The sequence below is a fragment of the Cenococcum geophilum genome (genome assembly GCF_001692895.1).
Source record: "Cenococcum geophilum 1.58 unplaced genomic scaffold K441scaffold_4, whole genome shotgun sequence".
In the NCBI taxonomy this organism is placed as follows: Eukaryota; Fungi; Ascomycota; class Dothideomycetes; order Gloniales; family Gloniaceae; genus Cenococcum; species Cenococcum geophilum.
The window spans coordinates 3,154,211-3,169,336 of record NW_027137562.1 but is presented as its reverse complement, the minus strand read 5'-3'; the positions used below and the strand labels follow the sequence as shown (position 1 = coordinate 3,169,336).

General features: G+C 41.8%; 2 protein-coding genes across 2 annotated transcripts; one reads left to right on the top strand and one right to left on the bottom strand.

The window, feature by feature from the left end:
• Nucleotides 1–7,006: 7,006 nt before the first annotated feature.
• On the bottom strand, nt 7,007–9,185 carry K441DRAFT_627672 (pyridoxal-dependent decarboxylase). The gene is made up of 4 exons (XM_067646173.1): nt 9,160–9,185; nt 8,241–9,100; nt 7,984–8,102; nt 7,007–7,923 (listed from the first exon to the last, which is right to left on the bottom strand). The coding sequence occupies exons 2-4, from the start codon at nt 9,088–9,090 to the stop codon at nt 7,369–7,371; spliced, it is 1,524 nt and encodes a 507-aa protein (XP_067508883.1). The 5' UTR covers nt 9,091–9,100; nt 9,160–9,185; the 3' UTR covers nt 7,007–7,368.
• Nucleotides 9,186–9,351: 166 nt separating this feature from the next.
• On the top strand, nt 9,352–15,070 carry K441DRAFT_602592 (uncharacterized protein). Its single transcript, XM_067645271.1, has 4 exons — nt 9,352–9,813; nt 9,871–11,874; nt 11,938–13,604; nt 13,654–15,070. The coding sequence occupies exons 1-4, from the start codon at nt 9,408–9,410 to the stop codon at nt 14,794–14,796; spliced, it is 5,220 nt and encodes a 1,739-aa protein (XP_067508882.1). The 5' UTR covers nt 9,352–9,407; the 3' UTR covers nt 14,797–15,070.
• Nucleotides 15,071–15,126: the final 56 nt, after the last annotated feature.

Sequence of the window (15,126 nt, the reverse complement as noted above, 5' to 3'; positions counted from 1 at the left end):
TATTACTTATAAGTAGTAAACAATAAACGTTTAGTAAAAGTTCGCCATACCTAAGAAAACCTATACTTCTCTAAATGTTATAGGGTAGGGCTATTCCCTAATAGCGTCTACCCGACTTTTCTCTATTAACACTCCGTTAACGCTAACAATAAAGCCTAAAAAATTAATGCTAGTAGTATAGAACGTATACTTTTTTAGGTTTATATAAAGCTTATATTCCCGCAGTCTTTCTAGTACTATTCGTACGTGGTACGTATATACTTTGTAGTTATTAGAGTAGACTATAATGTTATTAAGGTAGACTATACATATCGTGTCTAATAGGCTTAACAATGCCTTATTAATATAGGCCTGAAATATCACTAGTGCGTTAGTAAGCCCGAATGGCATCACTAGGTACTTAAAGTGGCCATACCATATTCAGAATGCCGTTTTCCACTTATCGCTGGCTTTAATCCAGATTTAATAGTATATATCTTTTAGATCTAATTTTATAAATATCTTCGCGCCCAATAGCCTGTTAATAAGCTCCCCTATTAAGGGTAACAGGTAGCAATTCTTTATAGTAATCTTATTTAGCGCCTAATAGTTAATATAAAGGCAAAGGGTCCTGTCCTTTTTGGGTATAAATATAATCGGCGCCCCTGCCAGGCTTATAAAGGGCTAAATCCATCCTCTCTAAAGATTGTCCACTATATATTAACGCAGTACCGCCAGCTTATTTTCTAATAGGTTATACAGCGGTCTAAAAGGAGGTTGTTTATCCCCTATATCTATCTTATACTTAACTAATATAGGGTTAGGTAAGGTTTATACAGCCTCTTTACTAAAAACATCCTCTAAGTCTATATATTTTTATAGAATCTCTAGTTCCTTAACTACGTATAGCCAGATATCCAAAAATAAATATCCTATATCCCCGTTCTTAGTATTAAGAGTGGCATATATAGTATATACCCACCCTTCTTCTTATATATAGTTTAAGAAAGTCTCTTAATCTTTAACTATAATGCGCGGTTAAGACTTCTAATATTAATACAAGGCTAAAGGCCAATTAATATCCGGATTAACTTGGCGAAGCTATAGGTATCCTAAAACAAGGTTATACCCCTTAATTTCTACGGTATAGAAGCGCATTTCCTACGTATCCTATAGACCATTGCGGTCCTAGCTGGCCACAGAAAAAGCCTATTCCCTATAGTATGGAATCCGGTGGCCTCTAATACTTTAAACAGTATACACCTATAAGCCGCTAAGGTCCAAATCTAATTCTTTCACCAGTAATTAAGAAATAAACCCTATACTCGCGCCGCTATCCATAAGGCAGTCTCACGTTACCTATTTATTATTAACTTAAATAGAGACAGGAATAACCATATAGCAGTTTACTCCCTCCTTCTCTTACTGGCCTAGTATAAGGGAGTAAAGATCTACTAGGCTATCTCTTTTCCTAATTAAGCCGACTCTTACTTCTTTTACCAGCAGAAGCGGCTTATATAGCCCTTCTTACCGCAGTTATAACAGGTATATATCTCCCAGTTCCCCTCCTACGGATTAGGTCTCTGCCTATTATTATTTTAGGGTTAACCAGCATTGCTCTGGGGCTGTAAGGCCTACTCACGTTATCCTTCCACAGAGCGGTTAGGTCGGAATCTACCCCTATTATTAAAGCTAGGTCTAGTCCTACGCTCTTTATTATTAGCGTCTCGTTCCTTTCGCTTGCCTAAATAGTCTCTTTTAGCACTCTTAATCCGAATAGCTTTAGAGATAAGCTTTTCTTAAGAGGTAGGAATTTCGCCCTTCTCTTATATGGCCTGTTAAATCTTAGGTTATAGCTTAGCGAGTAGCTAGTGAAGTTATATAGCGTTATCCCATAGATCCGAGTAGGGTATATTATCTTCTAGTTCTTTTAAGTAGTTTACGAACTAGACCACAGTCTAACTATCCCGCTATTTAGCGTTATAGTATCGCTAGTTGTAGTTTATCCCTTAATTAGTAGGGTCTTAGACCTAATTAACCAACTAGGTCCTAAGTTCGCTAAATTTAAGGGGTATAGTAAGTTTCTTCTTATAGCGTGTCTATAAACTCTTAACGGTGCCACGCAGGAAGGTAGAAGTAATTAGTATCTAATTATACTCATTAGAGTAACATTTCGGATCTAGCCGAAACTTAGTTTCGCATTATTAAATAAAATAATTATAGTTCTGAAGACTATTACCATGGTACTTATTAAATTCCTTTATACGGAATTTAGGTTTTTCTAACGTTATAGTATAGTATAGCGTTACCCTTTTAAGTCCGCTTCGTGTTTAGGGTGTCTATACTTCCCCTAATTATCCTTGTAATTATTCTTGGTAGTCTTAATATACTTATCTTAATTATATCTCTAACTCCTTTATTTTTTATAGGGTCTCGTATAGCGACCGCTCTAATAACTCCCCAGCGGTAATCGTTTCTAAGGGTCTCGCAAGGTTAGACGGACCAGCCGTGGCTTCTTTATAGGAAGAGGGAATGCGCTCCTCTAGGGAGACTCTTTAAGCCTCTTACGGTAAGGGCGTTGCTTTATAGAGTACAGGAGTATAGTTCATTATTATTAATTAATAGCCGTACGTTCCTAACGGATTGTGAGCAATTAGAATTATAAGAGGCCAGCCTAACTAGAATATATAATTATCTAATTAATAGTGTCACCGGTAAGTAGAAGGTAAGTTAAAGGTAAATAAAAGGTAAGTTAAAGGTAGAATAAGTTTTATGTATTAAAGGATAAATGCTTCTAACCACTTCTATTTAGAGACTAATTACTAGTTCTTCTCTAGAGGAGAACTAGCTCCCTATATAATCTTTCTAAGACGCCAGCAAAACCCTTTACCCCTTATCTGTCTAACCGTGTCTTCTGGGACGTAGATAGAACATAGGTGAGACCTCCTTCTGGAATATAGATAAGACCTCCTTCTAGAACATAGATAAGACCTCCTTCTGGAACATAGATAAGACCTCCTTCTATCTCATCTAATATGTACCTTCTGGGGAATTCCGTTACATATTAGCACAATTGAGTTTTATATTATTAAGGTTAATACCCTATTTTTGCTTTACTTGGCAGATATAAACCACCTATAAGTATATTTTAACAACTTAAAGAACTTACTAGTTATATCTCGCAGTATAGTACCAGTTATATATTATTTTAGCTACCCTTTCCTGCTTTAAAATATATCCCTACGTACTTATTTAACTAAGTTATTTAAATAAAACCCTTGCTACTTAACTAATATAGAACTAAAACAATTATATCGCCGTTTTAGCCACCCTTTAGTTAAGCGCCTTACGCGAGTACTTAAACGCTTAGGATATAACGTTAATAGTAAGACCTTAGACCATTTTATACGCTACTACTATTATTATTAAAAATACAGAAAATTACCTAGTAGATTTAGATTTAGAATATATAATAATATTAATTTTAACTACTTAATCGTGGTTAACATTATATATATTAACGGCGCACCCCTTTTATACATTATTAATAAAGGAATACGATTTTAAGCTAGCAAATAGCTATAAAGTATTAGCGCCAAATATATATAGGATATACTACGAATATGCTGGATCAATATATATTTAGGACCTCCTAATATAATTATATATAATACAGGTAAGAACTTCGTAAGTAAGGAATTTAAGCAGTATATTATAATATTTAGAACAATTATAAAAAGCATACCTATTAAAGCCCATAACTTAATTAAAATAGTAGAACGCTATTACGGTCCCCTTTACTATATATACTGTATTATTACCACAAAACTACCGGATATTAATAAAGATATAGCTCTATAAATGGCTTTTAAGGCGATTAATAATTTAGTAGGCCCTAACGGCCTTATACCCACCTTACTAGTATTTGGAGCTTACCTATATATAGTAGAATCCAATGCACCTAACCCTACAGTTATATAATAAGCTATAGCCCTTAGGAAAGCCATAGAAGAAATTAAGAAAATTAGAGCCGAATATTAAGTAGCAGATGCTCTTAATATGCGCAATAGCCCTAAAACAACCGTAATTTATAACCTACCACTTAACTTACTTATACTGGCATAGAGAGAAGGACCTATAGGCCAGCCTAGTTTCTAGTTAGGTCCCTATAATCTACTTAGTATTAACAATAAGACCTATACTATATAACTCCCCCACAGCCCTATTAACTTTTATAGTATAGTTATAAAACTATACTTATAAGAACCTAAAGATATAAAGGACGTATAACCTAATAATGAGAATAAACTACCTTAGTTAATTATAGAACTACCTTAGGAACCTTAACTAGTTAAGCGAGGACGAGGTAAACTACGTAAGTATCCTATCGCAGTTAATACTATAAATATATCCATATACTTACAAGATAAGAATAAAACCAATAGTTAGTTTATAGCCTTATAATAGAAAGAGGTTAAAGAACTACTTAAAAAAGGAGTCTTTAAATTAGTTAATATTAAGGACGTACCTTAAGGCAATAGAGTATTTAACTCTAAATTTATTAATAAAATTAAGAATCCTAATACTAACAAGGCCTTTAAGAAATTAAGACTAGTTATATAGGCCTATAATAACCTAGAAAAAGACCTTATACTAACCTAATTACCTATAATTTAATAAGTTAGCTAACGCCTTATTCTCTATATTATGGCTATAACCCAAACTAATAATATATACCTTTACTTACAAGACATCTTATAAGCCTATATTTAGTTAATTATAAAACTAAATTAAAACTTCTATATCTAAGCACCTTTTAAACTTAGTATAGTACTTAGAGTCTTATAAAACATAATTCTTAAGGTCGTTAGACCTTTATACGGCATCCCAGAAGTAGGCAATTATTAGTTTAAGACCTATTACAACTACTATACTAAGGAGTTAAATATAAACCAATCCACTTATAACCCCTACTTACTTCACCTTAATAATTCTACAAGCTTTAGAATAGTTAGCCTTTAGACTAATAATACCCTCTTCTTAGCTAATTTAGTTTTTATAGCTTTAGAATAAGAAAAGATTAAAAAAGTAAAGTTTCTAATTAAGGAACGCAAGTACCTTATACTAAAGCACCCAATTAAGTTTAACGGAGGCATTATTTAATAATAGGACCATATAATTACACTTATATAGGAGCGCCAATACTAGAACCTAACCCTTGTTAATATTAAGGAAGCTATTATAATAACTAGCTCCAGAGGTACTATTTATACGGCACTTATACCTAAGGACTAATACGTCGCCTAATAAGTAAGAGGAGCTTATATTGCGTTTATATACTAGCCTAAAGCTTCTTTTAATTTATCCTACGCTGCCTAAGTAATTAACCCTAATAAGAAAGACATAAAACTACTTAATAAGAGAATTTAGTAGCAAATTAAAAACTTAATAAGAGGTTTAAGCTTTGTTAAACTTAATATAGAGATACTTTAACTACTTATATTCACTAATTCCTTATTTATAAATAATAAGGACCTCTTATTACAAATTAGATATATCCTAGTACTAATAGACTTATTAAATAAGGCGAATATCGTCTACTAGTCCTTAATTAAGTGTAAGAGAGTTACTAAAAGCGTACTAGCCTCTAAATTATACGCTATAGCCCATAGTTTTAACATTAGCGCTATAATTAAGGCTATAGTTAAACTATAACTTAATATTAGCCTACCACTTATCCTTTATACTAATTCTAAGTTAATCTATAAATGCCTTATTAAGCTAGGAACAATATAGGAGAAGAGACTTATAATTAATATTATATACCTATACTAGTTATATAAAAGACGTAAAATAGCTAAAGTTAAGTAAATTAATGGAGACAGTAACCCTATAGACGCTATAACTAAAAGTAAACTATTATTAGCCCTTAAGCGACTTATTAATATAAACTAAATTAAGTTAGAGATAGTAGAATGGGTAGAACATTCTACTAATAATAGCGTTAATTTAGAGGCATAGGGCAGGGAAGAAAGGGAGGAGAAGTGTATATATAGATTTCTTGGACTATATAGTTATAGCCTACTAGTTCTTTATATTTTCTAAAGTACTCCTAGTATAGCTAGAAGCGTTAGATATATCACAAGGACGGCTAATACTCTAGTAGTAAGCGAACTAATAGTATAATAGCAGAATATAGCAGAATATGGCAGGACACGGCTAACACGCTAGTGGTAAGTAAGCTAATAGCAAGGTGGCAGAACATGGCAGAATATGGCAGGACGCGCCTAATATATATATGTGACGCGCGTCGCAAGTAGAAAAACAACAATCCACTAACAACACCGCATAATACATATCATTGTAATATATGTATTCTGCACGTTGTTAAAGCATACCAACATTAAGTTTTTTAGGGCTCACCCTCCCGGTGAAAAATCTTCACGATACCACCATGTCGCTACGCCCGCGCTGCGCTGCCGTACACACGTCTCTGCGTTTGCTCTGGCAGTCTATTGGTACGATCCTGATGGAACGCCGATAGCTGTCTGCCAGGTTCCCGGGCTCCACAGCGTGGAGGTGCAGAGGCCGATTTTCATGGAGCCCTGTATTATAATGGCTCACATCAGCGATCCACGAAGGGTCTGATTTATTAGATGACCCCAAACCGACTCCCACCTATCTCCATCAGCATACGACGCCGGATATCACAATCTTTCCCAAACATCTCAAATCCATTTTAACTTTAACTGTTTACCCATCCCTCTTCCGAAGCCTCCCTATCATGGCCTTCCCTCGCTTCGAATTCATTTTCTTCGTCCCGCCTTCGCACCTCTCAGCCTGCAAACCCGCCGTCTTTGTCGCTGGCGCAGGCCAATATCCAGGCCCCAGTGGCTACAGATAGTGCTGCTTCGCGAGTCGTAGAACGGGCCAGTTCAGGCCTGGCAGCGGGGCGAACTCGGCCATTGGGGAGGTGGGGAAGCTGGAGGAGGTCGAGGAGGTCAGGTTGAGACACCTTATGAGGTGTCCTATGTACCGTTGATAGAAAAGTACGCGCAAAAAAAGGTGGCACCATCCTATTATTTGTTGCTAAGCTATGCGAGTTTTGGACGAGCGCTTGAAGGACTTCAGAGCGAATCATACAGACCAAGCCACTGGCGATGATGAGACTGGGAGGCTAAGTAGGATTTGTACGCCTCGAAGGTAGACGGAATGAGAATCTCGCGCCTTTAAATTTCTAGAAACTTTTGTAATATAGTAGATATGGTGAAGAGAAAGGTTGCCCGTTTGACGCCTGCATAGCCTCCATAATGTCCTGCCACCATGCTGGATAAAAATTAATTGAACTTCTTGAACTCCTGCCTTCTACCGCATATTTCCTCTCTCTGTTCAGGATTTGTTTTTTGATGCCTCCCACTCTTGGGCCACTGACTGAAGAACGTTTTTGATTAACGATAGATCCTTTGCTGCATTCGTTTTCCAATTCGACACAGCAAACCGGCAAGCTGGCTTGCCGTCCCATGCCGTCCCAGAAATGTAAACTTTAGATGTGGCATTGATCCTCTGCACGAGCTCCTTGTTCAATGCCTCATCTTTTGCTCTAAATAAAATAATTATGTAGATGGTAGCTAGAACTTCTTCCGCAGGCTTAGAAAGCTGAGGGAGTAACTCGTAGTCCGGGCTGGATAGAACGAAGTTTGCGATACCGCGAGCTAGGCTAATCTGACGTTCGAGCATCTCGCGGTAGCCAGCACTGCCGTAGGCTATTAGTGTTGCGTAGACCGGAAGGGCGCGAAGTCTGCGGGAGTTCTCAATGCCGATGTTCAGAGGCGAGAGGATGGCGTTGCTGGCCGGTGCGGCGTTTAGATAGGCTGCGTTCGGGTTTTGGAAAACGTGCTGTGCGAGGTCTCTGTGACGACTGACGAAGAAACCGCAGTCATACGGCTGCATAATGTCTTAGAGGCCAATGGCGTTTTAGTGAAGCAGTGGGGTCTGGGAACAAACCACGTTTAGCAACTTGTGACCATCGCCTGTGATGGAGTCCGCCAATTCCATCCCTTCACAACCTCGTATGATCTCAGTGTAGTCTGCAGCATCTAGGATTCTTCCCAATATTCCGAATGCTTCTTCACATTAGCGTAGCATAGATTGGTGTAAGAAAATATTATAGAATTAAGAAGGCATGTAAAAATGGGAAATATGAATCATATGGTAGTGCTGAGTCAGGGTATCACATCCATTCTACACTCCAAGTCACTCACCTCCGTCGACATGTATCCAGGCACCATAAGTGTCGCATAATTTCCTCAGTTGCTGCATCTCCTCTATTCCAGAGGTAGCAAACAGCCCCGTGTTAACCTCTCCGCAAGAAATGGCAATGATCGAAGCGGTGCCTGGAGCTTGGAGATTTTTCTTTAGGAGTGACATGTCGAACTTATGAGGACTACTTTCCATTCCAATGGTCTTGACAGAGGTACGTCCAAGGCCAACCAAACTTGCAGCTTTACTAAGAGATGAGTGCGGCACCGTGGTCAGAATTTGGATCTTATCTAAACCAGCCTGATACATGGCTTCAAAAAGCCCAACTTGACCAACGCTCACGTTCGAGCTGTTTCGAGTGGCGCCAGCCTCTGCAATTACATATTCTCTCCCACATGCTAGGCCAACGGCATTGCTAGCTGTAGCACCCGTGGTAAAGGTCCGATGCTGCCATTGTGCTGGGTCCAACTTCAACAACTCACATAACAGTGAGAGAGCTCTATCTTCCACCTCCGTTGCAATTGTTTCCTTGGGAAGGTGAACCTGGACATTTTGATCATATGCAGTCACCAAATTATCCGCAAGAGTAGCAGCCTCTGTGGATCCGCCTGTAACAAAACCATAGTAGTTCGAAGAACGACTCGAAGCATTGAATCCGGATGCAACTTCTTCCATCAGATGCCGGATAGCCTTTTGCACTCCTAGACCAGCTTCAGGCAAAGTCTGGATCAAGGACTTGCGCGCTTGGGCCAAACAACCATCGCTAGGCAAGACAGTATTGGGCCTGGAGCCATTATGAAGTTCTGCAATGGCGGCTGATAGCTCTTTTATCCCGTCCTGATCCTGGAACATCGTGCAGAGTCTAAGAAAAGATTGTCAACAATGAATTTGAAGACACTCCGGCATTGAACTAGCTACTACCTTCAAAATATATAACTGAAGTTACCTAACCTAAAAGTGTTGTCTTCAAGATATGAGTGCAGATGAGAAGTCAATTTTCCGAATATCACGTGGAAACAAGGCTTGGCGCGTTTTCGAGGAACGCGACTTGACGACCGACGCCGCCATCAAGTACTATTCTCAATCAACATCGCTACCAGACCGGCAGAAGAACAGAGTGCTCTCTTGAGACTCGATGTGGACACCTGCACCAATGATGCTCGGCTCTAATGACGAGGAATAACCTGAACGAGCACCTCGAGTGGCTGTTGACCGAAAAGCCCTTCGTTCCACCCTTCGCACCCCCGCGACCTTTCGTTCCAGAGGCGCCGCTGAACTCCAGTCAAATTCTAGAGGCCTCTACCTCCAGTCCTGAGGCCGCTTTGGACAATGCTATCCAGACAGTACAAGTGCGACCGCCATCCACTGCACCAATACCTCCACGACCACCACCATCCACTACCGGGTCACAGTCACAGCTCAACTCGACCCGAACACTCCAAGATATGGCCAGACTGCGAGCTGCTCCTGGCTCTGCAGCAAAACCTAGACTAGTACTCCAAAATGTACATCTACACTCAGCGAATGTGTCCAGCCCACCTTCAAATAAGGCTCGTCTTGCGACTCAGAATGACGGTAAAGACCTGAAAATTCCTACATAAATCGATATAACTTAGCTCATCTGTCATATAGATAATTGTGCCAGCGAACAACGCGCTTGCCAGGCCAATCCAACAAAGAACCAATACCCCGCTCCTTCCAGTGTCGGATCTATCCCCAGCACTCCGAAAGGCCAAATAACAACTTGGAAAGATATAGATGCCATTGATTTAACCGGAGATTCTGAAGAGCTTGTGTCGTCAAGCCCCGCCCCTGTCAAGAAAGGAAAGAAGCGGAAAAGTGAAGAGTTCGAGGCTGATCTAGATACGTTTCCGCACTCTTTGAGGGACAAGGTAAACGTACCTAAACCCTCGTCTCAAGCCGCAGCCTCTGGAGATTTTACTTCGATTGATGCTATTCTGGATGATCCACCTCCTCCCTACTCGACCGTTGCACAGAGACAAACAGAAAACAAACCTGAGGAACCAGCGCAGTGGTGCCAAAGCGGTGATGAGGAAATGGCAGCATTTGCTGCAGATTATGAAGAAGAGTACTACGTGACCGAGACCAGGATCAGGACCGAAACCAAGAAACGTAAATCTTTCAGCCGGGTTCCTTCTGAAACGATGCCACCTGCTCAAGCACCCCTGAGTCAGAAGCCAAGCCCTTCTCCGCAAAAGAAGAAGAGCAGCAACTCTGGAGAAGATAATACTTCAACGATTAGGCCGCAAAGTAATAAGAGACGTATGGTAGTAGATTCCGAGGATGATGAGGAGGACGAATACGGCTCCCTGGAAACTCAACCGGAACTATCTCTTAAAGCATCCGCTCACTCTCCTCGAGATTTGTCTCCCGTTCGAAGAAGGTCAATACAGGAGGAACCCGTTATTAAGCCTGAGACCACCTCATCCTCGCAAAACAACTCCCAGAGCAGATTGCCCAAGGTTTCCAAACCCCAAAATAAACCACATGTGCAATCTATCACCTCTCCTGGCAGCGTTAACCCCTCACGGTTCCAGGAAGATTCTCCGACCAAATTTCACATTGTTCCAGAATCGCCTAGCTCAAGCACAAGACAGTCGATTCCTACAAAACTGAGCCTGGAAGAGATTACTGTTGTGCAATCCTTCCTGAGCGAGTCCGGACCTGCTTTGCAACAGTCCTATGATTCTGCTCGCTTGCTCTTTGAAGCCAAATCAGCTGAAACCATAGCATATTTTCAATCGACGGGAGATTGGTGTCTAACGTTACAAGAAGAGCTTAAGAATTTAAGGAGTAAGAAAGTGTCATTGGAACGTCTGCTTTGTTTCAAAGACCAGTATATTAGAGATAGTCAGAGAAGGGCAGAAATAAATGGTAGGATGATAAAAGTTTTGCAAGCTGGAGATCACCCCAGCGAAGTCGACTTCGACAATTCTAGGAAGATCCTGGTTATTCTCCAAGACATAGAAAAGGAAGCCTTCTCACTCCTTGGCCCTGCTGAGCAACTGAATTCTTTGAGCGTTCCTACTGTCTCCGAAGAAGATTTGAGCAACCAGTCGAACATTGTTGTACGCTCCACACAAGTAACCCCAACCTCTGAAAACCCCACAACACGGCTGTGGCCATCCTCGAGCGGTGTGGGACAGACACAGTACGTTAGGCAAACCCAGGTGGCCTCTACGGAGATATGGACACCTGCGAAACGAATCCGATTCGCTCCATCACCAGCGCCCTTTGCTCCATTTCCAGATCATATTCCGAAGACAACCAACTCCAGTCGAATTACAGCCCCGGATCAAAGCATGCCTGACATTGAATCATACTCATTTCCCAAGAAGCTTCATGGGAAGGAAACGGCCACCAAGAAATCAAATACATCAGCTTTTCAGCAGGACCTAAAGCCTCCCCGTGACTCGGGCGGAGATCACAGTGGTTACTGCACTCCAGACGAATATGTCTCCAGGAACGATGACCTGTTTAGTACTGTTATGGGCACTCCTCCAACAAGAGTAGAAGATGTCGAAGACGAGTTTGACCAGTATGACGAGCAGTACATGCTTGAAATAGCGGAAGATGTGGAGAATCGGGTCATAAAGAGTGTTTTCGACTGGAAAGGCATGCTTGAAATAGCGGAAGATGTGGAGAATCGGGTCATAAAGAGTGTTTTCGACTGGAAAGGAACATCAAGGGATGTCTTTACTGAGACATCTGGGAATCAAGTCCGTCAGTCAAAGGTTATTGATCAACAATCTTCAAAGAAAGCGACTTCCGCTAAGCCTGGAATTGACCCGACATTGATGATGCATCCGTGGTCGCTTGAAGTCAAGCAAGTAATGAGAACACGGTTCCACCTCAAAGGATTTCGGCCGAATCAGCTTGAAGCTATCAATGCTACGCTTGCTGGAAAGGATGTTTTTGTCCTTATGCCTACTGGAGGTGGCAAGTCCCTTTGCTACCAACTACCCGCAGTTGTGACATCTGGAAAGACTCGAGGCGTGACTATCGTCATATCGCCTCTGCTGAGTCTGATGGAGGATCAAGTTGAACATCTGAGAGCCCTCAATACCCAAGCCTTCCTTATCAACGGCGAGTCTAGCATTGAACACCGTAAGTTCATTACGCAATCGCTCCGAGACCCGACAGTCGAAAAATATATTCAACTTCTTTACGTCACGCCAGAGATGTTGAGCAAAAACCAGACCATGGTCAATGCCTTCAAGGATTTGCATGGAAGAGGTCGCTTAGCAAGAATTGTCATTGACGAAGCTCATTGCGTCAGCCAATGGGGTCACGACTTCCGGCCAGACTATAAAGCTCTGGGAGAGGTTCGACGCCAATTTATTGGGGTTCCTGTGATGGCTTTGACGGCAACAGCGACCGAAAACGTGAAAGTAGATGTTATGTACAATCTTGGAATCCAAGGCTGCGAGGTCTTTACACAAAGCTTTAATAGACCTAATCTATCCTACGAAATCCGGAGAAAAGGCAAAGACGTACTGAGCAGCATTGCCCAGACTATCAAGGAGAAGTACAGGAACATGTCTGGGATCGTATATTGCCTTTCGCGGAAAAGCTGTGAGGAGATTGCGGGGAAACTGCGAGATGAGCATCATATCAAGGCACACCATTACCACGCCGGCATGGAGCCACAAGATCGATCTGCTGTTCAGAAACAATGGCAGAAAGGGACATACCATGTCATAGTTGCAACAATTGCTTTTGGAATGGGTATTGACAAGCCAGATGTGCGCTTTGTTATCCATCACAGCATTCCGAAAAGCTTGGAAGGATACTACCAGGAAACTGGCCGTGCAGGCAGGGACGGTAAACGCTCGAGCTGCTACCTATACTATGGCTACCAAGACACCAGTGTCTTGAAACGCATGATTGATGCTGGGGAAGGGAGCTGGGAACAGAAAGAAAGACAACGTCAGATGCTTCGGAACGTGGTCCAATTCTGCGAAAATCGAAGCGACTGCCGGAGAGTACAGGTTTTGAAGTACTTCAGCGAGTCGTTCGAACGTGATGATTGCAATCGTTCCTGTGACAATTGCAAGTCCGATTCTGCGTTCGAGAACAGAGACTTCACAGAATATGCGGCGGCAGCTGTTAGTCTAGTTAGCAAGATACAGACAACGAAGGTTACCCTTCTGCATTGCGTAGATGTTTTCCGTGGTGGGAAGGGGAAGAAGGTCAGCCATCACTCGGAGCTGGATGAGTTTGGTGTCGGAGCAGGTTTGGAGCGTGGTGATGTTGAAAGGCTGTTTCACCGGTTGTTAGATGAGAACGCCCTCATGGAGGAAAGTGTGGTGAACAAGGCTGGGTTTGCCACGAATTACGTTCAGGTGAGTGTTTGAATAATACTCTGAAGCCTTCGTTACTAACTTCTTCAAGCTTGGGAAGAAGAGCGACGATTTTGTGCGACAGAGAAAGCGATTGAACCTTCAAGTCCGCATTTCACCAAATGCAAAAGCTAAATTCGCAAAGCCCGCCGCCAAGAAAGACACCAAGAAAGGAGGAACTGGAGTAGCCGCTGCTAGGCCAGACTACCCCTCAACAAACGTTTCTTCTCCTGTACAAGCAGCAGCTCAACGGCGTAATCGGCGAGCCATCACCGACGATGACGATGATGATGACGACGATTTCCATCCTAACGGCTATGCCCGTGACTCCTTCGTCGTTAACGACAATTCATACGATAACTCTGATTACGACGATGATGTGGACTTCGCGCCCGTGAGAGAAAAGGGAAAATCGAAGAAGTCAGACAAGAAACAAGTTCTCGGTCCTCCTATCACAACCGACGAGAGAGTGGCAAGTCTAACCGACAACCAACGAGTTGTAATGAATGATTTCATGGAGCACTCCAAAAAATTGGCTCAGAAAATCATGCTCGAAAAGAACCTTCGAGAGCAGCCTTTCTCGGACACTATTTTACGCGAAATGGCCATCGATTTACCTACCAATGAGGCACAGCTACACCGTATCCGCGGTATCAACCCAACTATGGTGAAACTCCATGGCAAGAAGTTTTTCAAGCTTATCGAAGCAGCTATAAATCTCTACAACGAACTGGAAGAACAGAGCGAGGTATTAAAAGATCCGAACCGAGAGGTTGTCAATCTCATCAGTGATGATGAGGGAGGAGAGTCGGATTATGACAGCTCAGTATTTGATGGCGAAGATGAAGTCATGGAGCGGAGCACGTACTTTGCCCCTCCTCCAGACGTTCAGGCATTCAACAGGCAGGCATCACAGTTCGAAGCCTCGATAGCGAGACCTACTCCTCAAACTTCGAGCAAAGGTCGATTTCCGTCGAGAGAAGGTACGAACAGCAGGGGAGGTTATTTGAAGGGAGGCAGGAGGGGTTCGGCCAATGGCTACTTCAAACGCCGAAGTACTTCCGGAGTATCCAAAAGAGGAACTACCACAAAACGAAATAGTGGGAGGGGTTCAAGCAACTTTGGTGGCTCTAAACGAAGTGGAGGCGGAGGTAGTGGCAATGCATTCAGCGCAATTGGCATGATGCCAACATGATGTTCTTTTTAGTGTTATAGTCTGGAGTTTGAACCGTCACGCAACTACGACTATCTTGCAAGATCTGCACATTAATGGCTAGCGTTTATTCAGTATCATGATTTTGAGTTGCATGGGTGCAGGACGACTTGTAGTTAGGCGCTCCTGATGTTTCGGTTCTTATAGAATTACTAGCGAGCTTTGAAAGGGTTGGAGATAGGATCAGGCGGTGTTGTAACCACTAGTGCCCTTTTCATGGGCGTATTAACGATATAATATCATATCCATGACAAACTGCAGCCTCTTCTTAAGACCATCTGAACTACCCTATGAATTACTAATCTAAATGCT

Excerpts from the sequence above, each read along its gene's own strand:
- K441DRAFT_602592 (XM_067645271.1), top strand. The coding sequence starts at position 9,408 with ATGACGAGGAATAACCTGAACGAGCACCTCGAGTGGCTGTTGACCGAA. Across the intron at positions 9,814-9,870 it reads TCTTGCGACTCAGAATGACG|ATAATTGTGCCAGCGAACAA; the intron begins GTAAAGACCTGA and ends TCTGTCATATAG. Across the intron at positions 11,875-11,937 it reads GAGTGTTTTCGACTGGAAAG|GAACATCAAGGGATGTCTTT; the intron begins GCATGCTTGAAA and ends TCGACTGGAAAG.
- K441DRAFT_627672 (XM_067646173.1), bottom strand. The coding sequence starts at position 9,090 with ATGTTCCAGGATCAGGACGGGATAAAAGAGCTATCAGCCGCCATTGCA. Across the intron at positions 8,103-8,240 it reads CTGGATACATGTCGACGGAG|CATTCGGAATATTGGGAAGA; the intron begins GTGAGTGACTTG and ends AATGTGAAGAAG. Across the intron at positions 7,924-7,983 it reads GTCACAAGTTGCTAAACGTG|CCGTATGACTGCGGTTTCTT; the intron begins GTTTGTTCCCAG and ends GACATTATGCAG.